Here is a 26,808-nt window from a genome sequence, read left to right on the forward strand (position 1 = left end):
GAATTTAAAATAATAATAAATGGATTTGGTAAAAAAAAAAAATAATAAGCATATATTTGTTTAATGAACAAAGTGAATTTAAAATAAATAATAAATACATTTGGTTAAAAAAGATTTTAAGGATACATATTAAAAAACAAGCCTTCCTCCTACTCTAGATCTTCGTCCCTAGTTGTCACCAAGGTGAACAACTCTTACATTTCAGAGGGTCTCCTTCATACATTTGTGCATTGTATATGACTCTCAAAGTTCATCTGATTCTCACATCTTAAAGATTTGTTAGGAAGAAGGGCTTATTCACTTGGTAGAAGAGTAATTTATTCTCATCTAGGAAGAAGAATCTAAAAATGCTAGCAGGCATTAAAAATAGAACTAATGAATATGTCTAATTTTAAAGAAAATGTGAAAACAATCATTTAAAAGCCAGAGAAAAGGCAAAAGTTGAGGAAGTTACTGTCACTCAAATACAGTGATGATCTAAGAAAGAATGAAGCTAAGGCAAAGAGGAAGAGAACAAAGGAGTAGGAGGAATAGAAATCAAGGGAACCTGGGTGGCTCAGTTGGTTAAGCCTCTGACTCTTGATTTCAGCTCAGGTCATGATCTCACAATTCGTGAGTTCGAGCCCCACATTGGGCACTGTGCTGAGAGTGCAGAGCCTGCTTGAGATTTCTTTCTATCTCTCTGCCCCTTCCCCGGTCATGCTCTCCCCCTCTCAAAATAAATAAACATTTGGGGAAAAAAAAGAAAATGACTAGGAGGGGGAGAGAGATAAAACAATTCTAATGGTTACGAAAAAGTATTTTGCTTTACGGGCAAGTGAGAAAGGTTTGAGTAGAATGATGTGGCCTTTAAATGATACATATGTCATACCATCCAGATAATATATCGGGACCACTGAGCCCATTAAACAGGATTGTGAGAAGAAGAGGCAAATCAATGCATTTTGCCTTAAGGATTTAAGGAAAATTTCTCAGGATTAGCAACTAGACAGCAAATCAGGGCTGATGCTCCTCAGGGGTAAACACCTGAAGGGTAGGAGCTGAATTCTGGTACCAACCTACTGGACCAGGGCGGGGCATTCAGCCTAGCATGGTAACAACACAAAGTACAAATTGAGGGTGGTGCCTGGTAACTAATTCCTGCCTGAAGGTATAGACTCCAATCTTGGAGAGAAAGGCATTCTGTTGAGAAGCTGTGGGAGTGGCAGCTAGCAGAGGACGTAATAATGAAAGAAGGCAGAGAGAATGTCTTGGAGACAAGTGTTCTCAAGATGAATAAGGTTTTTGTGACTATCACAGGATACTTGAGTGCTAGAGAGCCAGCACCAGCTTGTGTTAAAAGCTGCAGAGCGGTGAATGTCAACTTCTTTATCGCTCATTAGAATGTAGGTTTGAGAACTTCCAGAAGGTACCACAGCCCAAGACTCTGTGGCAGAGGGCCAACCATGCGGGGCAAGCATGCTAAGTCTGTTCGAGCCAACATGGATGGGGCCACTTAGCCCTATGAGCTCTGATTACTGATGCTGGCAAAGTAAAGAGAGGGAGAGGCAGCTGTTCATTTCCTGAATGGGGCAGCACAGGCCAAAGGGACCGTTATAACTGCACTGACCAGGACCCTGCCCATGAGAGCAGAAGAAAGAATGACACCGACCCCACACTGCCCCATCAGAAGACGGGGTTGCAGAAGAGCCGGTTGTGAAGCTGGAATCCTGTTCCTTACCTCTCTCCAGGCGTAGTATCTCTCTGCTTTAATGATCATGTCCACTACAAGGCTGTGGTTGCTTCTGGAGGCCATGGCCAGGGCAGTCTTCCCTTGCTAAAATTAAAAATGAAAGTGTCAGGCAGGATGGCCTAGTATTTAAGAGCTCCAGCTTTGGAACAGGGAGGGAGGGGCCTGAGTTCAAATCCTGATCTTGCTGCCTCCCTGCAAGGTGAACTTGGGTCAGTCCTTAGCTTCTCTAGGGCTCAAAGGCTACCATCCCATGGTATAGTGGTGAGGGGTAAATGCGGTAGTACATATCAAGCCCTTAGGACTGTGCATAACACATGGTAATTATTCAAGAGATGCTAGATATTGATGGTGTCAGGTGCTGTGTCCACAGGGCAGGGGAAAAGATTTAGACTTAGGGACTGACCATCAACAGATGATGTTTTACACATCGTCTATCGATGAGAACCCAAACATCTCTCTGAGACCTCCAGAGGTCTCCCTGGCTCACTGTACTGGGAAGTCCTCAGCAAATAAGTAATATGAGGACTGACTCCATCTGTGGTTGAGACTTTAGTGTGCCACACCTCCTTCCCCGAATAGCCTTTTCCTTCTGCTATAAAAAGAGACCTCCTGATTTTAGCGGGGCACCTGACCACCCCAAACATTTCCCAGCCTCCCTTGCACTTAGATATGTGACCTAAGTTCTGTTATATTAATGGAAGTGGCACGTGCAACTTCTAGAAAGTATTTCTAAAGACAGGAAGGACGCCATTCTCTTTCTCCTTCCTCCTGACTAGAATGCTTGCATGATGGCAAGAGCCTGAACAGCCCTCTTCGACCAAGAAGTTGAAGCCATGTGTTAATGAGGGCGAAAAGTGCTGGATCTTATCAAGAATAATAGTATCCTTGGAGCGCCAAGAGTATGCACCTCTTGATTTCAGGGTCGTGAGTTTGAACCCCCGTTGGGTGTAGAAATTAAATAAATAAAACTTAAAAAAAAAAAAAAGAAGAAGAAGAGTAGCATCCATGACAAAACTACTAATTCATAGTATAGAATTCAGCCCGCAGGACTCCTATCTAGAATTTTTTTCTATTCTACGCTTCCAACCAAGGGGTTATGGATTGGAAACTTAACCAAATGGAATATGCAATAAGGGATATTCTGGACATAATTTGGGGCATGAGTGGCCTGGGAATGCATATGGTATCTTGTCCAAATAACAAAAGGTGTCCCCTAGATTTTAGGCCATGCACAATCCACACATATCTATACATTTTCCTGAGAAAAAGATGGTGGTTTTTATTTATTTTTAAAATGGCACAGGAAAAATTTGCTCAGGAATCCTGAAGATGATCAAAACGAATGGTCAGAAATAATCCCAGAAGAAGAAGTTCCAATTTTAGGAACCCATGTTTCCATGCTTAGGGATCCAGCAATTTATCCCAATAATTCTCTCACATGGCTGAGCATTTGCAACTCCCACCAACCCACATGATCTGGCTGTGAGTGGAGGTGCTAAGACCCAGGTGGGCCGGAAGATTAGGACTGACAGTAATCAGTTTCTCATCAAGAGAGGGCAGTAATGAAATCAGGAAGAATAGCACTTTGCAGGCAGTTAGCAAGTCTTCCATTGCATGCTGCCTAGATTCTGGCTCGTGAGGCCATTTGAATCCAGATGATCAGCCTGCTGTGGGAAGGCAGCATTCTGAGAGCCAGCGTTCTCAAGTTCGCAGGAAAACCTTCCCAGGGAGTGCGCCCTGGAGTGGAAATACAGCACTCCTGCCACTGAGGGTGGGAAGCCCTCCAGGAGCTTTGTGACACCTCTGACTGAGGGAGCAGGTTTCTGGGAAAGTCCTATTTACACCAAACCCTGGCTCCTTTTTTCCATCCACACTTTCATTTACTCTTAGAGTCACTTATCCTTGGTAAATACTGTGGGAGTGAGTGGAAAATGTGGTTTTTATTAATGAAATAGGTGTTGGGTGCCAACTATGTGCCCAGAGAAAAAAGAGGAAGAGGAGAAGGGAATATGGGAAAATCAAATTGGGGGTCAAATTGTAGCACTGAGGCTACTATTTCCCAGGACATCCAGTCCATAGGCACTGGGGGCTGAGCATGAATTCCCTTCCCAGTGCTATGGAATCTCCACCCACAAGACTGTCCCAGAGGTGTTAAATGTTAATGAAAAAGTGGAATACAGTATGAAAGGAAAGCATGGAAAATAAGATGCGACGTGTGAATACTAATGCTAAATGTTAAGGGAAGGTAATGAGCACAGGAGTGCAAGTGGGGCACTTCCACCCAAGTGACGGAGTTATGGGTGAATGCTTTTTTCTTCCTTATGCTTTTCTGTGTTTTCCAGATTGTTCACAGTGGATTTGTGTTGCCTTTTTGTTAAGTAGGCTCACACCCAGTGTGGAGCCCAAGCAGGGCTAAAACTAACGACCCTGATGAGATCAAGACCTGAGCCGAGATCAAGAGTCAGGCTTTTAACTGACTGAGCCACCCGGGTGCCCCAAGGCTTATATGACTTTTTATGATAATTTTAAAAACTGACATACACAGAAAAGCAAAATAACACATCATTTCTTCAAGTCCCACAGATGTAAAATGTGTGATTCTGCAATAGTAAGTAGGGTGAACTCAGCTAGTGCTGGGAATTAGGGATGTGCTGAGCTGATGAACAGTGTGGGTAAAGACAAGGAAGGAAAAGACAGCGAGTTGCAGAAGCAGTCACCTCTGCTCACAGCTGTGGAAAAGCACTACACAATCAAGCAGCTTTGGCTTTGAAGCCTGGCTCTGTGTCTTACTATGTGTGTGACGTTGACATCGCTGAAATCTCTTGAAAACGGATAATTTTGTCCACCTCACAGAGGAGATGTGAGGATTGAAATAAGGTACATGTGTTGTGAGCACCTAACAGGGCTGCCACACCTCGGTCTTCCTGCATTTACACTTTTCAGTAAGCTAGAACCTAATGCACAGATGCCCCACAACCCTCCTGTGACTGAGTCTGCTTTACTGCATCAATATACAAAGTTGTCTTTCTTTACAAACACGTCTACACAATGACCAAAAGGTAGAAGCAACCCAAATCTCCATCCACAGATGAAAGGATAAACAAAATGTGGTATGGACATACTATGGAGTATCATTCAGCCTTAAAAAGGAAGGAAATTCTGACATGTGCTACAACATGGATAAACCTTCAGTGCATTATGCTAAATGAAATAAGCCAGTGACAAAGTGACCAACGCTGTATGATTCTATTTATATGAGGTACCCAGAATAGTCAAATTCATAGAAACAGAAAATAAGAGTGGTGGTCGCCAGGGGCTGGGGAAGGACGAGGAAATGCGTAGTTGTTGTTCATAGTTTCAGTTTTGCAAGATGAAAAAGTTCTGGAGACTGGTTACATAATAGTGTGAACCGACTTAACACTACTGAACTGTCCACTTAAAAATAGGTAAGATGATGGGGCACCTGGGTGGCTTGGTTGGTTGAGCATCCGACTTTGGCCCAGGTCATGATCTCACAGTTTGTGGGTTTGAGCCCCGTGTCGGGCTCTGTGCTGACAGCTCAGAGCCTGGAGCCTGCTTCAGATTCTGTGTCTCCCTCTCTCTGCCTCTCCCCTACTCATACTCTGTCTCTCTCTGTCTCAAAAATAAACCTTAAAAAAAATTTTTTTAATGGTTAAGATGATAAATTTTGTTGTATTTATTTTACAATTTAAAAATTTTTTTAATTTTAAGTAAAAAAATTTTAGACATGTATGTTTATTCACTGCATCTCTGTTTATAAAAGCTAAAGCTTAGGAACAATTTAAATGCCCATCAGCTGATAACTAAACAAATTATGATATGTCCATACCACAGCTACCTAAAAAAGAATGGAGAAACTCTCCTTGTACTAATATGGAACAGCTTCTACTCTATATTTTTAAAGGAAAAAAGCTAAATGCAGGACATTATGTACAAGTATATCACCACTGTGTAAAAAGGAGAGAGGAATGTAGTAAGAGTATTATATATTTATGTTTGCTTGTTTATGCATAAAAAGAAACTGGAAAAAAACAAATTTATGATAATAGATCCACTAGCAAGGGTAGTATGGGAACCAGACAAACGGGGTCAAGGGCGGGTGGGACACTTTTATTGTAAAACCCTTACTGATTATATTTTTAAATTTTTGGACCACCTGAATCTTTAATCTTTTCCAAAGATTAATACACAATTTTATTTTTTTATTAAAAAAATTTTTTTAATGTTTGTTTATTTTTCAGAGACAGATCATGAGCACGGGAGGGGCAGAGACAGAGGGAGACACAGAATCCAAAGCAGGCTCCAGGCTCCAAGCTGTCAGCACAGAGCGTGACACGGGGCTCAAACCCACGAACCATGAGATCATGACCTGAGCCAAAGTCAGATGCTTAACCGACTGAGCCACCCAGGCGCCCCTAATACATAATTTTAATTTAAAAAATATATGCTTTAGGGACGCCTGGATGGCTGAGTTGGTAGAGCATGCGACTCTCAATCTTGGGGTTGTAAATTCAAGACCCACATTGGGTGTAGAGATTACTTATAGAAGAAAAAAAAAAAACTTAAAAAAATACAGATTTTATTATTCAGAGTAAAATTTCTTACCTACATATCTCAATCACAATCAGGATGTTTTGCCGACGACCACGTTACAATGTTTGTGTAAGATTTATCCAGTCTTTTCACAAAGGGTATGCTGTGGTTGCTGTCAAGGCTTACAGCCTGCAGACAGCTCTTCACAACCACCTTGGCTGAACAGGGTGAAGTCCATGAGCTTACCTTATCAACGACCTTCAGGTCACAGCCTGCCTTCAGCAAAGTGTCCACCAGTTCCACATGGCCAAGATCAGCAGCTAGGTGCAAAGGAGTCTGCTGCCTCTGCCATGAGAAATTTCAAAAATGTAATCTAAACATATTAAGGAGGGGGAAAAGACTTGCATAATGAAAAGACAAAGGGAAAGTAGAGGTGCCCTATATAGGCATATGGGAAAATAGATTAAGATCACATTTTTAAATAGGTACAGGGGACATTCACTGTAGGATTGTTGGTAACAGTGAAAAACTGAAAGAAAGTTACATGTTTGACAAAGAGACTTGCTGGGTAAATTGAGGTATATCCACATGTCGGATTAGCAGGCAACCATTAAAAATGATTTCTGAAACATTACTTCATTATGACAGACTAGAATAGTCAAGTTCATAGAGACAGAAAGCAGAGTGGTGGTTGCCAGGAACTTCGGGGAGGGAAGAATGGGGAGTTAGAGTCATGAGCAGAGTTTCAGTTTGGGAACATGGAAGGAGTTGTGGAACTGGGTGGTGGGGGTGGAGGCAGAGCAACGTGACTGTGCTTCAGGTCACTGAAGTGTACCTTCAACAACGGTTAAAATCGTAAATGTTACGTTATGTGTACTTAACTACAAATTAAACAGTGGTTTCCAAGATTAATTTTTAAAATGGAAAAAGTACTCATTTAACACTGACAGACTTTGGACATAACACTGTATCTAGAGAAGGAAACACATCAACCATATTAACGATAATGTCTAGATGGCAGGATTAGGGAGTTATTTTTATTGCCTTATTGATGCTTTTCTCTATCTTGTAAATTTCTTAGTTATAATGTATAAGAGAGTATAAGACTTCTAATTTCTCTCTGGGGTAATCGTTTTCTTACCAAGAGGGTAACAGTGTTTCCAAGAAATACGAAATCACAAGAAAATAACACACTTTAACCTCTCACTGAAAGGAATGCTGACGTGCAGACAGACATTTCTAAAATATTAGTACTGAAAGGAACGTTGTTTATGGTCTAGCCCAACCCTTAAACCAGAGACAGGAAGCAACTTCCCCAGGGTCACAGAGCTGGACAATAGCATCTAGCTCAGTACTCTGCCAACCCGAGCACAGGATCAACCTGCTTGGAGCGTTAACATAATTAGTATTAGAAAGCATTTATTAAAGACTCACTTTTGGGTGGCAATCAGCCCCTCTGGGGGCTCATCCAAAACATCACACTTACACTAACAAACTATCAAAGGTCTCTATCAACATGGAACAGAGACACAGGGTCATACCTCAAACACCAATATCATCTCAATTTGACGATACTGCTGTAAATCTAGAGGACAGGAAATGAACCAATACGTTAACAAGAGTTCTCTTTATTGGGGGGGGATGATAATTATAAATTTTTATCTTATTTATATTTTCTTATTGTTATACATTGAGTATATTCCCAATCTAACAGAGAATTGAAATGGTCAAGTCTAGTTCTATACCTGGCGGGCAGACTAACAAACCCTCCTTTCTAGAGTGAATCTGGCCAATTCTGGTGAAACCAAAATGACACACAAGTTCTGTGTATAGAGCAAAAATTCTGCACGTAAGCAAATATTTGGGGCATTAACATACTTGGACACCTAAGTATGTATAATAACATTCCTTCCCTCCCTACAAACATTTGGGATGGTAAAACACAGGGAGGAGCAAGGTCCCTGGAGGAAGGAAGGGATGGAAGGGTAGGTAAGTCTCTATTCCCATCTGGCACAAAGGAACTCCTAGGTTGGAGATGGAGGAGACTGGAGAGATCTATGGCACTGCTCTGATTCCAAAGACATGGAAACAGGGGCTCCCAGTGTGGGGGGCGGGGGGTGGTTAGGACAGGTATGTCCACCATATCTGGCTGCTCCCTCCCCTCAGGGTCCAGCTGAGGCTCCTCTAGGTAGAGGCAGTCAGAAAGCCAAGAGGAGTCCAGAGTTCTCACCTGTCTCCAGGGCTCCTAAAGAGCTCCTCTCCCAAGAGTTTCTCTTCCTACTTCCCACAGCTCTTGGGAGAGGCAGCTCAGCCCCGGAGGAGGCCCTGATTCAGACAGTACCCACCCCCGTTAATCTTCCAACTCAGCATTTCCACAACCAGCTAGTGATGGATTCCTTTTATGGAGCATTTGACTCTGCTCCAGTAGATTTAAATTTATGGTGATCTTTTTTATTCCAAGAGGTCTCTTTTGCCTTTGGGTAAAAGACACATTTACAGTCTCTAATATAGAAACAAAGCTTCCTCCTTGTGGCAAAGGGCTACTGGCCAATTATATTTCATACTGAAGGAGTGGGCTTTGATTTAAAGAGCATCTGGCAATGTAACTCTGAGCTACTGTTTATCTACCAGAAGTGCTGGGCCTGTTAAATGTGAGCACTAACTGAACCCCGGTTGTGTGTTTGAAAAAGTATGTGTGTGCAAGTGGGAGTAGGGGTTACAGCAGAAAATGGATAAAAAGAATATGTATATTCCTCCTGGAAAATTTTTAGGGCAACTTGAACTTGCTCAAAATTACCCGTAGTCACACACTACCTTGAATCATAAGAAAACAGACTCTCTGGGTTCGGACTGCTGGCTTACCTGATTTAAGATGTTAATGTCATGCTGTGCACTTAGTAAGCTCTTTACAACTGTGATATGGTTGTGGATAACAGCTAAATGAAGAGGGGACTCCTTCGGCTGCAGAAAGAAAGAAATTTTCAAATCCAAGAGGTTTTGGCTTCATCATTCACACCAAAAAGCAATTCATTTCGACAGATGTTTCCTATAATCTCTGAGTACTGGAATTGCCTTGCACGGCGGCGGCAGGCCAATAGCGAGTGTTCAGCATCATTTCCACCCCAAGGCTGTGCAGCAAACCAGCTTACCGGCAATCAGCTCTGCCCCCTCATTCATTCCAGGACTAGACACTGAGCACCTACTATGGGAGGCTAGGGATTCAGCGGCGAACCTGGCATTCTCAGGATTCTTCCAATCCAGTGGGGCAAGAATATATTGTTGTTGTTGTTGTTATTGTTTTAATCACAAAATAAATGCATAAATTGTGATAAATGCTTTGGACGAAAAGTAGCGAGTGGTATAAGAGCATATATGGGATGGCCAGAGGGCTGACCTTTCTGGAGATGAGAAAAAGCTTTCCTGAAGAACTGACATTTGTGCTTTGAAAAGAAGGATAAGAAATATGAAACAGGCTTAATGCAGGACTTCTCAGAGCCTTCAAAAAGCTAAAGTATGGGGGGAATAACTACAAGGAGGAAAAAGCATGCACATTCAGCATTTCCTGAAATGATCCGATCTAGAGTTCTTTCTCCCTAGATCATTCCATGGGACTAATGACCCATTCACCCAGGGGCACCATGCTCATGTTTAGCCTTCTCCTGTATATATACAGCCCCAGTATGTTTACCAAACCTCTCCAGCATGCTCCCCTGTCCTCATTTGCAGTTAAATGAAGGTGCAGCCATCCTGCAGCCACACCTTCACCTGAAGTGTCCCAGCCCCTCTCAGCCATCTCCACAGGTGGGCTTCTTCGCCAGCCCTGCCAGGCTGTCATGTCACGATCAGCTCTAGAATCACACACTTAGCTCCTGTTGCCTCACTGACACACAGGTGCCACTGGCCCATGATGACAAGAGAGAAATGTCTCCAGGAGTAGAGAAGGTAGCCGCAAAGAAAAAAAGGTGGGGAAAAAGAGGGAAGGCGTGAGAGACAGCTCAGGGGCAGTCAGGGTGGAGGGAAGGTCCTAGGAGGTTAGAGGCAGGGAGGAGGGGGACGGGTACAGGTATAAAAAGCAGGTGCAGGCAGAAGATCCAGCAAGGCTGTGAACAATAGTAGAGCCAAGAGCCAAGACAGCCGACAGGCAACACAGGTGTGTGCGAGGGTGCATGATGAGGATAGAGCACAGTGTTACTCAAGAAAAAGAGATATTAATAATAAGCATCAGTAAGGTACATTTAACATCTTATAATGCTACTTACTATACACTCACTTCCCCCATAGTTTATATTCTAAACTCTGGGCTAATAGTTTTGATTTACAATAATCTTAGCAGTTACATCTATTCCCCACTGTATTTATTTTTTAAACTTTTTAATGTTTGTTTGTTTATTTATTTATTTTGAGAGAGAGAAAGAGAGAGAAAGAGAGAGAGAGAGAGAGAGAGACAGAGCATGAGCGAGGAATGGGCAGAGAGAGGGAGACTCAGAATCTGAAGCAGGCTCCAGGTTCCACGCTGTCAGCACACAGCCCAATCAGGGCTTCAACCCACAAACCGTGAGATCATGATCTGAGCTGAAGTCAAACTAATTGAGCCACCCAGGCTCTCCTATTCCCCACTTTATATATAAGGAACAGAGCAGTTAAATAATTCCCCAAGGCCTTGGCGGCAAGAAATGGATTTGACAGGATTTGAATCCCTGATCTGCCTGACTCCAATACTGGCACCAGGGTCCTTCCCAGGAAACCTACTATGAAAGAAACCTATGAAAAAGAGATGTACAGAGTTGACAAGAGCATCACCAGCCCACAGAGGAAGAGGAGAGAAGGGGGGCAGGTAGGACACCATGGCTGCAGAAGTCAGACTGCCATGGGGGTGAGCAAGGAAATGGAGATGATCGGGCAGGTCAGGGCAGTGTGGGAGGGAGGCTTTCCGTGCAGGCCTCTTCTTCTCTGGAAGGATGTTCTTTCTTGAGGCACCAAGCATGAAAAAAGAGAAAGCATCCCTCAGGCCAGGGAAGTAGGCAGTGTCCTTCCAGCCAGGGCTACCGGCCTTGCTGGGACCCAGCCCTTCCTGAGAAATGGGAAGCATCCCTGGACAGACCCGGGGCGTTCAGAGCCAATTCCTCTAATGTTAGAGGAATTTGACCAGACATGGTCAAATCACATCCCTTCTCTCTAGTTAATATAATAAATAATAATAGTTAATATATAATAATAGTTAATATAATAAATTTGACCAGACATGGTCAAATCACACCCCTCCTCTCTAGTTAATATAATAAATAGTAATTGCTAACCAAGATCAGAGGAAATAATATTCTCACAGGAGAAGTGAAAAACAGAGGAATGCTTCCCATCTACTGCTGGCACAGAGGGCCTTCCTCAATCCTACCAAAGCCAACTCAAACTTCAGAAAACCTCAATCAGTATAAAGGATGGACTTGCAAAAGAAAAACAAGATCACTCAGTGAAGGGGGGGGGGGAAAGATCATCCTCCTTCCCATTTATAGCAGTGTCCTTTTTTCCACAGACTGATAAATTTAATACAAGAATAATGGCATCTCTGGACACCTGAGAACGTTTTATTGCAGCAAGTATCAATATTTAAAGCACAAAGATTTCATTTTGTTCAGGAACTTCAAAGACTTTATAAAATTCATCCCTTGCATTTTATTTCTCAAGATTAAGACTCAGCCTCCAAAAGGAGTCAGTCTGCTTCCCCAGAAAGAATTCCTCCTTTGTGAACATCTCGTTCCCCTCCTCCCCGCCCCCCAAGTATCTGCAAGGAGCATCTCTGCACACAGCCAGCCTCACAGCACCAGGATCAAAGCCCATGTTATTGAAACAGACTCACTTCCACTTTCTGGTACAGGTCAACATGCTTACTGAGAAGACAGCTCACAAGGGATGTGTGGCCGTTCTGGGTTGCTATCTGCAAAGCACTGATGTTGAGCTGCAAAACACAGGTGGAAAAGGCAGGGAAGATCCCCATTAGAATCCAGCCTGCTTTCTGATATTCATCACATGGTAATTAATTAATACAAAGAAATATACAACTATTTAAAAAAGAAAATCCAATGTGTTTTTGATTATTTTGAGGGCCTCTTTGTTATTTCTAAGTGTCTCCTATAAAAAGAGAGTCTGAGGTGACACATGCCTCAAACAAATATGAGTTAAATCCCTGTTTCCCCTCTCTAAGTACAAAGTGGACTAGGGCTGAGTCTTCTCTCCATACACTCTGCAAACACCCTCCTTGAGCTAAAAAGGCTGACTTGGTGTTGGTCCCAGGAAATGCCTCAATACCTGCTGCAACCCTGACTGCTTACCTGCAGCTCTCCTTTCTGCCAGGTCTGGCTTCAAAGCTCAGCATGATTGCTACCCATGTGCAGTGTTCCCTCATGGCCCCTTATTCATCTCCTTCATCAATGCCTCTCCTTCCCTGGTACCAGCTGCCTCCTACCTTCCCTGTGCTCAAGTGACTTCACTTACTGTGAACACTAGATGAGAAAATTGTTCTTGATTTATCCTGCTATCCTCCAAAAAGTCTTAGTATGGTGCTTTGCAACAGTATAAGGACAATGGATAGTTGTTGATGGATTAATTTTAAGATTGCTACAAAGTATTTCTAGGCCCACCAACCAAATAAGGTTCTACAGGATGTTATGTTTTCCAAAAAGTGGCTACATAAGTAAGTACCATCTCACATGCAGGCCTGAGACTGCCCACTGCCTCATCAAGAGGTCTCCCGTTGAATCTGAGTGGACCCTATAACTGCTTGGACCAATCAGCAGAGTATGGCAGAAATGACAGTGTGCCAGACCCAGGTGCAGCCACTACCCAGCTTGGCAGCTTCACCTCCCTGCCTATTAAAAACCAGCTGCCATGCTGTGAAGAAGAGAGACCACATGTCCATGCCATTCAAGAGCCCCAGCTGAGCTCCCAGCTGACAGATGGCACCAACTGCCAGTCATGTGAGTGAGTCAGCTCACTTAAGCTTTCAAATAACCTAAGTCCTGGCTGACATCTGACTACAACGACATAACAGACCCAAAGTAAGAATTTCTCAGTCCAAGAGCCATGAAAGATAATAAGGTGTTGTTGGTTTAAGCCATTGCACTCTGGGTTGGTTTGTTATGAAGCCAATAGATAAGATGATACTAAAAAGAACAATACACATGCTGACCAACTGGACTCTAGCTTGAGCTCCTACTATATGACCTTGAATAAGTGGCCTCTCAAGTACGGGCCTCTTTGTCTTCATCTGTAAAAAAGAACCTAACTATTAGTTTTTATCACTGCTAATAACCAATTGCCACAAACTCAGTGGCTTAAAAAATACGAATGTACTGTTACAATTCTGAAGGTCTGAAGTCTGAAATGGGTCTCACTGGGCTAAATTACAGGCCTTTCTGGAGGCCCTTGGGAAGATCCACGTCTTTGACTTTGCCAGTTTGTGGACATTGCTGCCCACATCCTGTGGCTCATGGCCTCTCTCTCCATCTTCAGGCGCACCAGCAATGGTCCGCCAAGTCTTCACCCTCTATCATTTTGGCCTCCTCATTTGCCTTCCTCTTCTACTTTAAAAGACCTGTGTGATTACATTGGGCCCAACCTGGATAAATGAGTAATCTCATTTTAAGGTCAGCTGATTAGCAACCTTAATTCCATGTGCAACCTGAATCCCACTTTGCCTTGTAATATAACGTATTCACAGGTTCCGAGGATTAGGATATGGATAACATTGGGCGGGGGGTGGGGGAGCATTATTTTGTGTACCTATCACACCATCCTACCTCTTTGTCTCAAACCATAGTAATATTGAGAGGATAAATGAGCTAGTAAATATGTACAGTAATCATAACCGTCATCATATTCATTCCACAAAGAAATAATTGAGCGTTTATTATCTGCCAGGCACCATGTTGGATAGTGGGGAGATATGACAGTTAACAAGATGTCCATTATCACATTCTAGTAGAGGTGGACAATCAACTGATCTATAGATTGGCAGACTGGTAGATCAGTGAATCCGTAGATGGGAGAATAAATCCATTTACTAAATCTAGATGTTATTAGAATAATATCAGCTAATAATAAGTGCAACAAAACGAAGTAAAACAGCAGGGCTGGATGGCTACTTTCTGGTGAGTGATCAAGAAAATCCTCCCAGGTGGGGTGAAATTTGGACTGAGATCAGAATGGTAAGAAGTGCCCGAATGAAAAGATCTAAATCAGAAACAAGTTTGTGAAGAACCTGAAGCCAGAACGTAGTAGGAAGAGCTGTGGCACTCCAGCACTTTACCCCAGAGGCACTATAGGCACTGTGTATAGGGCCTACAGACTTTTTAGGAGCCAAAGAAATGTTTAAAATCTTTAGCAAAAAAATTATTGATTCCAAGATACCAAAAGAGAAAACCAGGAACTTGAAGTGAATAAATATTTAATTGACATATTCATACCTCATTGATTGTTAAATGTAACAGTCATAAAATATTCATTACATTTGTTAACAATTTGTAGGTTAAATTTTTTCACCTCCTCTAATTCCCAAGTACGTAGAGAGTTCTAAGAAACCAGCGTCAGGCATAAATTAGGGTAGTTTATCACAGCCAATAAAAAAGTCTTAGAAAATAATTTACAGCAAAAAAAATTAATGTGGAATGTTGGGGCATTTAAATATGTTCGATAGGATATGAGGGTGGGGTCTCCAGAAATGAGTTGTTAAGGTCTACAAAAGTCTTCACTGGACCAGAGGCATTTAGTATGACCCTGAAGAGCATCTATTGACCAAATTCTGGGCAGTATTACATCCAGCACAAATGAATGAAGTCTCTGCTCATAGCTAAATCAATTCTCTCCAATCACCTTCTCAGAAATGACCCAGGGGCACCTGGGTGGCTTAGTTGGTTAAGCATTCAACTTCGATTCAGGTCATGATCTCACGGTTCATGAGTTTGAACCCCACATCAGGCTGTCTGCTATCCGTGTGGAGCCTGCTTCAGATCCTCTCTCTCCCCCTCTCTCTGCCCCTCCCCCACTTGTGCATTCTCTGTTTCTCTCTCTCTCTCCCCCCTCCCCCCTCAAAAATAAATAAAGAGGAAGGAAGGAAGGAAGGAAGGAAGGAAGGAAGGAAGGAAGGAAGGAAGGAAGGAAGGAAGGAAGGAAGGAAGGAAGGAACAGACGGATGGATGGACAGACCTTGCTCCTGAAGGGCAAGACTAATCACTGTCAACAGGTGACGCATTTCCAAGATCAAACACAGTAATCACCTACAGATGGAAGAGCAAAATAGTCTAACTTGTCCCCATAGTAATGTGTCCATGCTGCATGCTTCCTGGTGCACACAGCTTATTCCCCCAGGGTCTTTGCTGGGTTAGGCTGTTCATCTAGGAAGTTTGCTAATGAACTCAGGGGAAAACTCAAAATGTAAAAGCTCAAAAATGGACTCAGAACAATTTCTGGGGTGCCGTGATGAGGCCAAGACTATAAGGATATGGACAATGTGGGGCCTGTAGTCCTAGGCGAGGTCGGGGCAGGGGGTGGGAGGGAGAATGTGAGCATGTGAAAACCATTACAAAGCAAAACCTCTCTGGGGGCCAAACAAAATTAAGTACAGAAGGGAGGGAGGGTACAGAATGATGGAGTCAGCCAAAACGAATGAGCTCAAAGGACCCTGATAATGAGGGAGGCCTTCCCAGGGACTCCAGGGTGGCTGTAGATAGTAGCGGGGGTAGGCAGGGAAGCACTTGGGAATGCCTGAACAACAGCACAGCTCTCTACATTCTCAGGATTTCATGGGCCCCATGAATTATTAATGTGAGGTTCATTTACTGCATAGATAAGCCTGCAACATCAGTGGGAATCAACTCACAGTATCTTCATTTTCCATTCTCTCCCGCAATCTTGTCCATGGAAATGTAAATTTAAGACAGTGAAAATTTATGTATAAACACATATTGTTTTTCTATTAGGGTTCTATCATAAACATTTTTCAATATTGCAATATATTTAGTGGGGGAGAGATAGAGAATAAGACACAGAATCCAAAGCAGGCCCCAGGCTCCGAGCTGTCAGCACAGAGCCGGACGTGGGGCTCAAACCCGATCACTGTTGGAGCTGAAGTCGGATGCTTAACTGATTGAGCCACCCAGGTACCCCAATCATTAATATTTTTTAATAGTAACATGGTATTCCAAGAAAAAGGTGCAGCAAACTTTTATGTGGCTTTCCTACAGACTTCATTGCATATATAGGTTGTATCTAATTCTCACCCACTGGAAGTAACTTTATTATCTATCTTAATGCATGTAGCTTTTTCCAAGGTTATTCCCTTAACAGAATTTCTCAAGCCTGGGTGAAAGGAAAGTGACAGAATGCTTTTTTCCAAAAGCATTGTACAAAAGTATACTTCCACCCGCAGAATACAAGAATATAAAACATTACTGGTTTGGGACTTAATTCTTGATTCTAGTGTTTAACTTTGTACCATTTGAAAAGGAATTGTCTCTATAGGCATACCTTCAGTGGAGGAGGTAACTTCTATCAGCAAAAAGATTATGACTCACTGAAAATGTAGAGGATAGTTATTAGCATTCTTTAGCAATAAAGTATTTTTTTTTTAATTTTTTATTTATTTATTTTTTTTTTTTTTTGAGAGACAGAGAGCAGGGGAAAGGGTAGAGAGAGAGGGAGAGAGAGAGGGAATCCCAACCAGGCTCCATGCAGTCAGGGCAGAGCCCGATGTGGGGCTCCATTTCATGAACTGTGAGATCCTGACCTGAATCAAAATCAAGAGTCAGATGCCTAACCGACTGAGCCACCCAGGCACCCCAGCAATAAAGCAGTTTGTAATAAAGGTGTGTACACTGTTTTGGGGGGTCATAATGCTATTGCACACTTAACAGACTATAGTGTAATGTGAACCTAACTCTTACATGAACTGGGAAACCAATAAATTCATTTCACTCACTCTATTATGATACGCAGTGGCCTGGAACCAAACCTGCAATATCTTTAAGGTGTGCCTATACACTGCTCTGCTATGGAGAGAGCTCCAACATTTATTGGCACTTAAAAAATAAACAAGGTGCAGAGCAGCAGATACATGCAGTGTGCTATCATCTATGTGGTGCCAGTACTTACACACGTGTACATTTTCCATGTAAATGCACGGAAAATTCCTTCAAGATAAGCTATTAATTACATTAATTCTAGGGAGGAGAAATTGAGATGTATAGTTGTAATATGACACTTTTCATCATATACCCTTTGGTACTTCTGATTTTTTGTTATTTTCATTGCAATTTAAAATTATTTAGAAAAATAGAATAAGAAAGTAAAACCATCTGGAAGGCAAGGCCATCAACCTGGTTAGAATCCTCCCCACTGCCACCAACTGGTCAGATAATCCTGAATGAGTTCCTTAACTTTTCTAAATTATAATTTCCTCACCAAAAAAAGAAGATAGGTGATAAAGGATCTTAACACCATGAATACAAAAGCATTCTGTATTTACAAGAAGGCTCTATCCTATCCTCTTCAGGCTCCAGACGGACCACGTGGGTTTCCACACAATATTTTTTTTTGTACTTACTGTGTATAAGCCAGGCATGTATAGTTGTTAGGGAGAAATCAAGGTACAGTGAGAATGTCTCTGTACTTTAGAACAACAACTATCTGTTCCGCTTGCCCCTGTTTTCCAAAATTAAAAATATTAATTCTACAAAGGCCTAGTGAGTGGATCAATGCAGGACCAGATTACTCAAAGAACATTTTGAGTCCCCCTCCAATGAGTGAGCAAACATGGCATGGAGCACATACCTTATTTGGAATGTTGATATCACTTCCTGCTGTCAGGAGCACTTTGCTGCATTCTTCATGACCTCCTTTAACAGCCAGAAAGAATGGTGTTTCTCCATTCTTAAAAAAAATAAATAAATAAAAGGAAAAAAGTTAAAATTAATTGCCCCTTGACATGAAGTAAAATTACTTGAGGAACAGCATGCTTTCTCTATACCTTTTGTGCATTACTCTTAACGGATAGCATTTACTGAGCATCTATATGACAACTTATATTGCCAAGACTATATGCCTTGGCAGAGTTAAATGCACAACCCTGCGAGGTCAGGATTAATATCCCCATTTTACAGATAAAGAAATTAAGCCTTAGCTGAAAAGAGACAAAGCTAGACTGCAAATCCGGATGTTTGGCTCCAAAGCCTGCACCCATACGGATCCTGTTATTCTGCCTCCTTACAGGGTTTTCATCCACCATTATACTCTTAATCTTTACTATTTTATCTCCAAAACATTTATTGGACACTTACTGCCTGTTGGGCAAAGGCTTTGGGATTGAAATGACAAACACACACAAATCCTGCCCACAAGAAGGTAACAGCTTATTAAGCAAGATAATCATGGAAATATGAATTATAATGCAGTGTGAAACACACACAAACAAGCACATTGGTACCAAGTATAGCTTTAACGTTTAAAACTGATTTAAACTATTGTGTGTCATTAAAAAAAAAAAACAAAACACAGTAATACTCTTTCTCAGTAATTAAGTTTCCTGAAACTCATTATGATAAATGCTAGTAGGGTAAAGTGAGAGCTTAGTTTAGGCCAAAACACAGAAAAAAAGGAAAGAACTGGTATCACACAAAAGCCACTTGGATATTACCCCTTTCTCATGCAGATTCTTTCCTGAAAATTTTGTGAAAAAATGCAGAATCCCTTCTCACTCCCTAAACATTCCCCCCATGGGCATTATTCTGCTTAAAAATGCATTAGGATAAATTCAAATGGTTTTACTTATATCTAATTAGATATGAACAATCATGTCAAGAGGGATGCAGCGGCATGGAACCAATGTTCCCATCCCAATGAGATGGAAAAACTATATCCAGCTTGCTTTACATGAGTGTCTGGGACAGCCATCTGTTACAGAGGAATTTCTCCTCATAATATGCCTTCTCATTTTCCTGGAAAAGAGATGCCAAATGGCAAACCACAGTGGGAAAAGCATTAGTGAAAAATGTGAAGGAAAGAATTCACACATCATTTAAAAAATTTTTTTAAATTTTTATTTGAGAGAGAGATCATGTGTGCACACACTCCAAGAGGGGCAGAGGGGAAGAGAGAGAGACAGACAGAAACAGAGAGACAGAGAAAGAGAATCCCAAGCAGGCTCTGTGCTGCCAGCACTGAGCCAGATGCAGGACTCTATCCCATGAACCTGGGATCATGACCTGAGCCGAAATCAAGAATCCAATGCTCAACTGAATGAGCCACCTAGGCGCCCCAAGAATTCACATCTTTAATATATCAGGAGCCTAATAAACATTTGTATCTGTGACCCAACAATCCTCCCTTTAAGAATATACCTAAAGGAAATATTGAGGAATTCAGACTATGGTTTTTATACAAAGAGGCTCATGACAGCCTAATTTTTAAGAAAAGAAAAAAGGATATAAATAAAATGTCCAAGACTCTTAAAAACTGAGAACAAACTTAGGGCTGATGGGGGGGCGAGGGGGAGGGGAGGGTGGGTGATGGGTATTAAGGCACCTGCTGAGATAAGCAATGGGTGTTGTATGGAAACCAATTTGACAATAAATTTCATATATTAAAAAAAAATAAAATAAAATAAAATAAAATAAAATAAAATAAAATAAAATAAAATAAAATAAAATAAAATAAAATGTCCAAGACCTAAAGAATAGTCATATGAACTCTGGACAACCAATAAGAATATATATGCATAGGAACACAAAAAAAATGGAAGGAAAATATATCTGGTATCTCTAAAATAATCATTTCAGTGTGGAGAAAATACAAAACTATTTATTTTTATCTTAAATTTTTAAAATGTATATTTCTGGCATATATTTTATAATGTATTAGTTTAATTATAAATGTGCATATGACAGATGCATGCCCATATTTCCTTACTGATAGGAGAGTTTGCTTCCAAGACTATTTAGAGACAGCCCCACTAGAGTATATTCATATGGATCACTCCAAGTGGTCTGTCTACAGCTTACATTAGGAAACGCAGGCAGCCCATGACTGTATAAAGATTATGGGCCTTATTCAAAGGGCTGATATTATCACTAGACACTTCATTCTCTGCAGATGAAACCTATCATAATCTGCAATTACAGTGTGTTGGACTTTACGAGCTCTCTCTAATGTGCCCTAACTCAAAAATAGCTAAATGGTGGATAAAATCCAAGTGCACACATTCCAGTGGTAAAGTATTAAAACACAGCTGGGCAAGCATAACCAAGACTTTAAATTAAATCCTGTGACTATAGGACTTGATCTCTATATTGATTTGTGAAGGCTAATCACTCCTAAGATTTATTCTAGGTGATTCACATTTTTTTTCCCTCACGTTTCTCACACATCATTAGTAACTTGTATTTAAAAAGACCAAATTTCTGAGATCTTTAAATAAGTTAAACCAATTAAACCTGATCATTATTATGCCAGATGGTCAGAAAAGACTGAACGCACACTAAAGTAAACAAATGAAAGCTCTATTTTTGTCCATGATCCTCAAGTGAAAGCTTGGCTTGGGCGCCTGGGTGGCTCAGTCAGTTAAGTGTCTGACTCTTGATTTTGGCTCAGGTCATGATGTCATGGTTCATGGGATGGAGCTTTGAGTGCAGAGCTTGCTTGGGATTCTCTCTCACCCTCCTCTCTCGCCCCTCCCCTGTGTGCACTCATGCTCTCTCTCTCTCTTTCTCTCTCTCTCTCAATAAATAAATCAACTTATGAAAATACAAAAAAAGAAAGCTTGGCTTAAATTCTCCCAAGAACTTGAAAAGAAAAAATGAGGATAATAATATACCACTGATACAAATGATAACCATGAGGCTGCCTGTATGGTTCATCAGTTAAGTGTCCGACTTCAGCTCAGGTCATGATCTCATGGTTCATGAGTTTGAGCCCCACATTGTGTTCTGTGCTGGCAGCATACAGCCTGCTTGGGATTCTCTCTCTCTCTCTGTCTCTGCCCCTCCCCTGACTGTGCTCTCTCTCTCCCTCTCTATCTCTCAAAATAAACAAACTTAAAAAACAACAACAAATGATAACTATGATCCCATTTATTGCACCAAGATAACACCAATGATAACAGATGCCACTTATTACATGCCTACTGTGTGCCAGGCACTACTCCAGGTGCTAAGTGTGTGCCACAGCCTTCCCATTTAAACTTCACTATGGCCCTATGAGGTTATTTGACAGATGAGTAAACTGAGGCTAAGAGGGGCTATGTGCTGAGCCCAAGATCACTTACCTAGAAGAGCGACGGAGCCAGGACCTGACCCACACAGTCAGAGCTTTCAATCTCTCGGTGCCCAGATCCAGGGATGCATGGGACTAGCCTGGTGGGCTTCTCTGGTCCAAAGGGAATACAGACTTGGCCCAGGCACCACATATACTCCCTTTCATAGCCTTCCCTTTCCATTAGGTTACCCACGGTTGCTAGTTTTATGGTCAAAAGCCACCAATACTAAGTCCCATCTTGTTTTATCTGAGATCAGGATGCATCTCATAATCTTAGTCAACCAGGTAGTATATGTGATGCTGTCACTGCTTGTCATGTGTATAAAATCAGAATGGGTGTTGGCTTAAATCTCACAAACCATATAGGATAACCTTAAAGAAATGTTGCATTGCAAGCACCTTTGAAGGCACAGAGGACCGTATTTTGTTTGAAAAAGCCAGGACATCAAGACTGAGTAAGAATCAAGCTCAGTGTGAAGTTTACTAACCAACTTATTTATTTGTTCCTTTATATGTGTATAATAAAAAATCTAAGGTAAACATCTAAGAAACTCTTTCCATAAGTATAAACTATTCTAAAGGACAAAAAAAGCTGCTTGTTTGTGTCACTGTTTAATTGGCAGCATTATTTTTTCTTAGCGTTACATAAAATAATGATATACCTCACAGTCATCGATGTCTTCAATGATTATATTACCTCTTAGAGTATTGCTCAGAGAGGTATTAAGTTTAGAATTTATCAGAACGTAGGGGCGCCTGGGTGGCGCAGTCGGTTAAGCGTCCGACTTCAGCCAGGTCACGATCTCACGGTCTGTGAGTTCGAGCCCCGCGTCAGGCTCTGGGCTGATGGCTCAGAGCCTGGAGCCTGTTTCCGATTCTGTGTCTCCCTCTCTCTCTGTCCCTCCCCCGTTCATGCTCTGTCTCTCTCTGTCCCAAAAAATAAAATAAACGTTGAAAAAAAAAAAAATTAAAAAAAAAAAAAAAAAAAAAAAAAAAAAAAGAATTTATCAGAACGTTAAACTATGAAGTCCAAGAGGAATCCATTCACCTGAGTTTCCAAAGAGCCAGTCCAAAAATCATTGACTCAAAGGTTTAAAGTGACCACCTAGAGCAGATCTGCCTCCCTGGCACAACTTCTCCACTTAAGCCTTATGCCCAGTTTCTATCTCCCTACCCTCCACTGAACCCCAGATAGTTTCTATCTCCCCACTGCTCCCCACCTGAATGTCTGCCCCCCTCCCAGGGGCCTCATCACAAACCCATTCAAAACCCTTGTTACTGATCTCACCCACATACTCTGCTATGTGCTCACAGCTTAGGGGGGGCACCCCACCCTCCCAGTAGTCCAAACCAGTGAGTCAGGTATCAGAAAGTCTTCTCTCTCCCTAATTCTGGTCACAAATCCTGTGGCCTCTGCCTCCTCCTATTGCTTCATCCTATTTGCTCCTTGTAAGTGCCCTGGTGACAGGTTTTCCATAGTTCTTGCTTCAGCAATTTCTACTGTCACCTGACTGGGGTCCTCACCTCCAGCTTCTGCAGGCACCAAGCCCCCACTTCAAACCACTGGGACGGTCACAGACCTGTAACCAACACAGAGCTCATTCCTCTCTGCTGCTTAACACCCTTCAAGGTCTCCACTATCTTCAAGTCAAAGCCAAGGTCTCCTGGTGAGCACAGCCTTTCTGTATCTCTATGCCTTGGCCCTCTCAGCTCCCACCTTTTTGAATGCCCTTCTTGCCCTTAGACTTCTAGAATAAGAATACATACTCTCTCCAGAATAGAGTACATATTCAACAAATATTTTTTGAGTCAATGGGTAAATAAATGAATGGACTAACAAATGACTTGCTGGGATACTTTAGAGAAAAAAGAAGGAATCTTGTAACATCACATTTTACACTCTGTGGCACTAACATCTTTGTTTTCCTCCCATGAAAGCCATTCCTCCCACCCTTCCACTTTTGAGTCTTGTGCCCACCCCTAACGAGCACCTTCACATACCTCATTGATCTCATTTATTTCTTGCTGCTGGGTTAGCAGCACATGGACCGCAGGACTGTGACCATGCTTTGCTGCAAGGTGCAGGGCAGTATTTCCCTCCTGCAACAGAGACAAACTCACCATAGAGTCCGCTGCACTGAGCAACATGACCCTCCAATGGTCAGAACTGTAATGAGGTTTCTGAGGGGTTTCATTTCGGTTAAAGCTGTGGTCCAGAGTGTGGGCCACATTATCCACAGTTTCAAGTGAAATTTATAATTTTTTACAGTTTCAAATGAAAAGACATAGTTGATCCAACAAGTGGGAAAACACCATCCATGCCCCTCATTCTACCTTTGCTGCTAATTTGCTAGCAAAAGGTGAAACAATAAAAGCAATTCACATAACCTATGTGAAGATAAACTGGTGAAAAATTTCTGGGAGATAGTTTTAGCAATGTATACCAAACAATTTAATGTGTAGAACTTTTGAGCCCACAATTCTATGTATACATATGAATTTCTCCTAAGAAAATAATCAAAGATGTGAATATAGATATGCGTGTCTATCAGGGTTTCCCTTCCCAGTCAGGTAAGACTGACTCTTCAGCAGACCTCAAGGGACAAAGAGCACTGGAATTGACAGTGGAAAAAATCCACGTAATCTACTGAGTTCACAAACATTTATTGGGTGAAAACTGGCAATCTGGATGATCCACTGCCAAAGTGGGTTCATTTCATCTGGATATTCCATTATTCTGACTGTAGTAACAAGTGAACAAGTCTATTCCTGACCAAAATGCCATCACCAAATCTATATACCAGCTGTCACCACCCCCTTTCTCTCATTCTCAGCAAAGAAATAAAAGTCCAACTCACCTTGTCTTTTTCTGAAGTATGTAGATTAAGGAAGATAAGTTTTTCTATCATTTCAGTGTGGCCCCTCTCAGCTGCCCAAAGAAATGGTTTTCTTCCTTTCTGAAAATAAATCACAAACCTCCAGTGTTTATTATACATTTATTGAATAAGCAAGACAACAGAGAGAGGCAGAGCACAAGCAGGGAAGAGGGAGAGAGGGAGACACAGAATCCGAAGCAGGCTCCAGGCTCTGAGCCGTCAGCACAGAGCTCGACATAAGGCTTGAACCCATGAATCATGAGACCATGACCTGAGCTGAAGTTGGACGCTTAACCAACTGAGCCACCCATCAGATGGTGCCCTATCTAACTTCAGATATTTTAAAGGAGGAAGAAAAGATAGTTGGGGGGCGGGGGGACAGAGAGGGGAATGGAGGCAGAAGTATTTTCTTCATTTAAAGAAAACACTCATGAGGGTGCCTGGGTAGTTCAGTCGGTTAAGTAACCTACTCTTGATTTCCACTCGGATCATGATCTCATGGTTCATGGGATCAAGTCCCATACCAGGCTCTGTGCTGACAGCACAAAGCCTGTTTGGGATTCTCTCTCTTTCCCTCACTCTCTGCCCCTCCCCTGGTCACACGTGTTCCTTTCTCTCAAAATAAATTAATAAACTTTAAAAAAATAAATAAAACACAAATTGGCTTGTGTGTTATTAACCAAAGGCTTAGAAAAATGTCTGAAATGTGAAAAACAAGATACAAGCCTCTTTATAAGAAGGTTCCTGAATCTGAATCTGAGATTTGTTATTTGACTGCTAATGCAGGGTAATCAAAAGATCATGGAGACTGTTAACTTGAGATAACAGCACATGATTCCCCCATAACTGGGAAAAAAAGAAAAATGTTGAAATAATAAATGGCAAAACAAAATGTCCACGAGGATCAGCCCTATGGAGCTCTCCATTCACACATATATGGAAGTTGGAGAAAAAAAATGGTGCCAAAAAGTTCACCTAATTCATTATTCTTGAGCCAGACCTGTTTGCCAGTGAGGCCTACATCCCCAAGCTTCTATGCTGGAAGGCCTGACTCTCATTGTCATTCTCATAAAGTCACTAAGGAAGGGCAAAGAGAAGGAACAGAGACTGCTTCGGCCCCCAGTCTTCTGTTAGCAAGTTAGACCCCTAATTGAAGAGAATTTAGTCTTGAGCCATGAACAACATTTTGGAAATGATAGACCAAAAATTATTGAATCTAGGTTATTCAAATATATGCAAATGGAGACAAAAGAGAAAGGTTCATATAAAAAAATGACAAAAAGAGATGTGAGAGACATGATTATACACTACATGAAAACATTTAGTCACATACCTTTATAAATTATTCATTAATTTATTCCACAATTACTGAGCATCTATGAATATGCCAGATATTGTGCTCAGCCATAGAGTGGCTGGGATGAAAGATACACTGCCCCATCCTCAAGAAGCTCAGAGTGCAACAGGGAAAATGGACACATGAACAAGCAATGATAATGAAATATAGGAATTGAACCCTGGTGACACGCGGGAATACTTAACTCAGCATGAATGTGTGCTTGTGGGTGGGGAGACAGGTGACAAGAAATGAAGAAGGCAGCCTTTTAAGTTCATGAATGCACTGGGATGGGAGAGAAGAGCACTGGTGATGTTTCCTGCCCATCATCTTTTCCTCTAGAGGGCCTGTGGCCTATTTTTGTGGAGCTGTTAATTACAGGCTCCTGCCTCTTCCACAATATATCCCTTGGTCACACTGTTTGGTTCAGGTATGGTCACATGCCACGCCAGGCCAATCAGGGTCAACCATGGGATTATTTTTCTGCGCATTCTATTTGTAGTCTAGAATCAGCAGCAGCTAAGCCATCAGCAGTCCTCCCTGTTACCTGATGAGGACAATTTGCCTAAGAATAAAGCCAGCACAGTGGAGAGCAGAGCTGGAAACGGAAAAAGAGACAAGAGCCCTGTTGATATCATTTGCGCTGCTGGATTCAGACATAACTAAATTGCCTGTGCCTAAAGTGTCTAACTGAATGAGTCAATAAATTCCTTTTTTTTTTTTTTCCCTTTAAGTAGTTGGAGTTGAGCTGCTGTCACCCCTCACTAGCAGGGCTTCCTTAAAGCAATTGCCCTATCTCAAAGATTTATGAGAATGACTTCAATGCCCACCAGAGGGTCTTTTTGGCTTCAATTAAAGATTTCAGAATAACGGAATTATCACCGGCCACATCTGACACCACTTTACTCTGAAGATATAGGACACAAACCACAGCTGGCCAAGGTCAGCCGTTCCTCTTCATACCATGTCCCTACAGAGTTGTCCAGGAGCTGCTGCCTTTGGCCCCCCAGGTG

General features: G+C 41.8%; 1 protein-coding gene across 1 annotated transcript in view; it reads right to left on the reverse strand.

Moving 5' to 3' along the window:
* Window positions 1-26,808, reverse strand: part of ANKDD1B (ankyrin repeat and death domain containing 1B) — a 66,619-nt gene that overhangs the window by 8,777 nt on the left and 31,034 nt on the right. Inside the window, exons 6-12 of the mRNA XM_058729432.1 lie at window positions 24,442-24,540; window positions 23,585-23,683; window positions 18,107-18,205; window positions 12,141-12,239; window positions 9,149-9,247; window positions 6,533-6,631; window positions 1,721-1,816 (exon numbers count right to left, since the gene is read on the reverse strand). Coding sequence (XP_058585415.1) covers window positions 1,721-1,816; window positions 6,533-6,631; window positions 9,149-9,247; window positions 12,141-12,239; window positions 18,107-18,205; window positions 23,585-23,683; window positions 24,442-24,540 — 690 coding nt within the window. The remainder of the gene's footprint in view (window positions 1-1,720; window positions 1,817-6,532; window positions 6,632-9,148; window positions 9,248-12,140; window positions 12,240-18,106; window positions 18,206-23,584; window positions 23,684-24,441; window positions 24,541-26,808) is intronic.

Source organism: Neofelis nebulosa, chromosome 1 (genome assembly GCF_028018385.1).
Source record: "Neofelis nebulosa isolate mNeoNeb1 chromosome 1, mNeoNeb1.pri, whole genome shotgun sequence".
Classification (NCBI taxonomy): domain Eukaryota; kingdom Metazoa; phylum Chordata; class Mammalia; order Carnivora; family Felidae; genus Neofelis; species Neofelis nebulosa.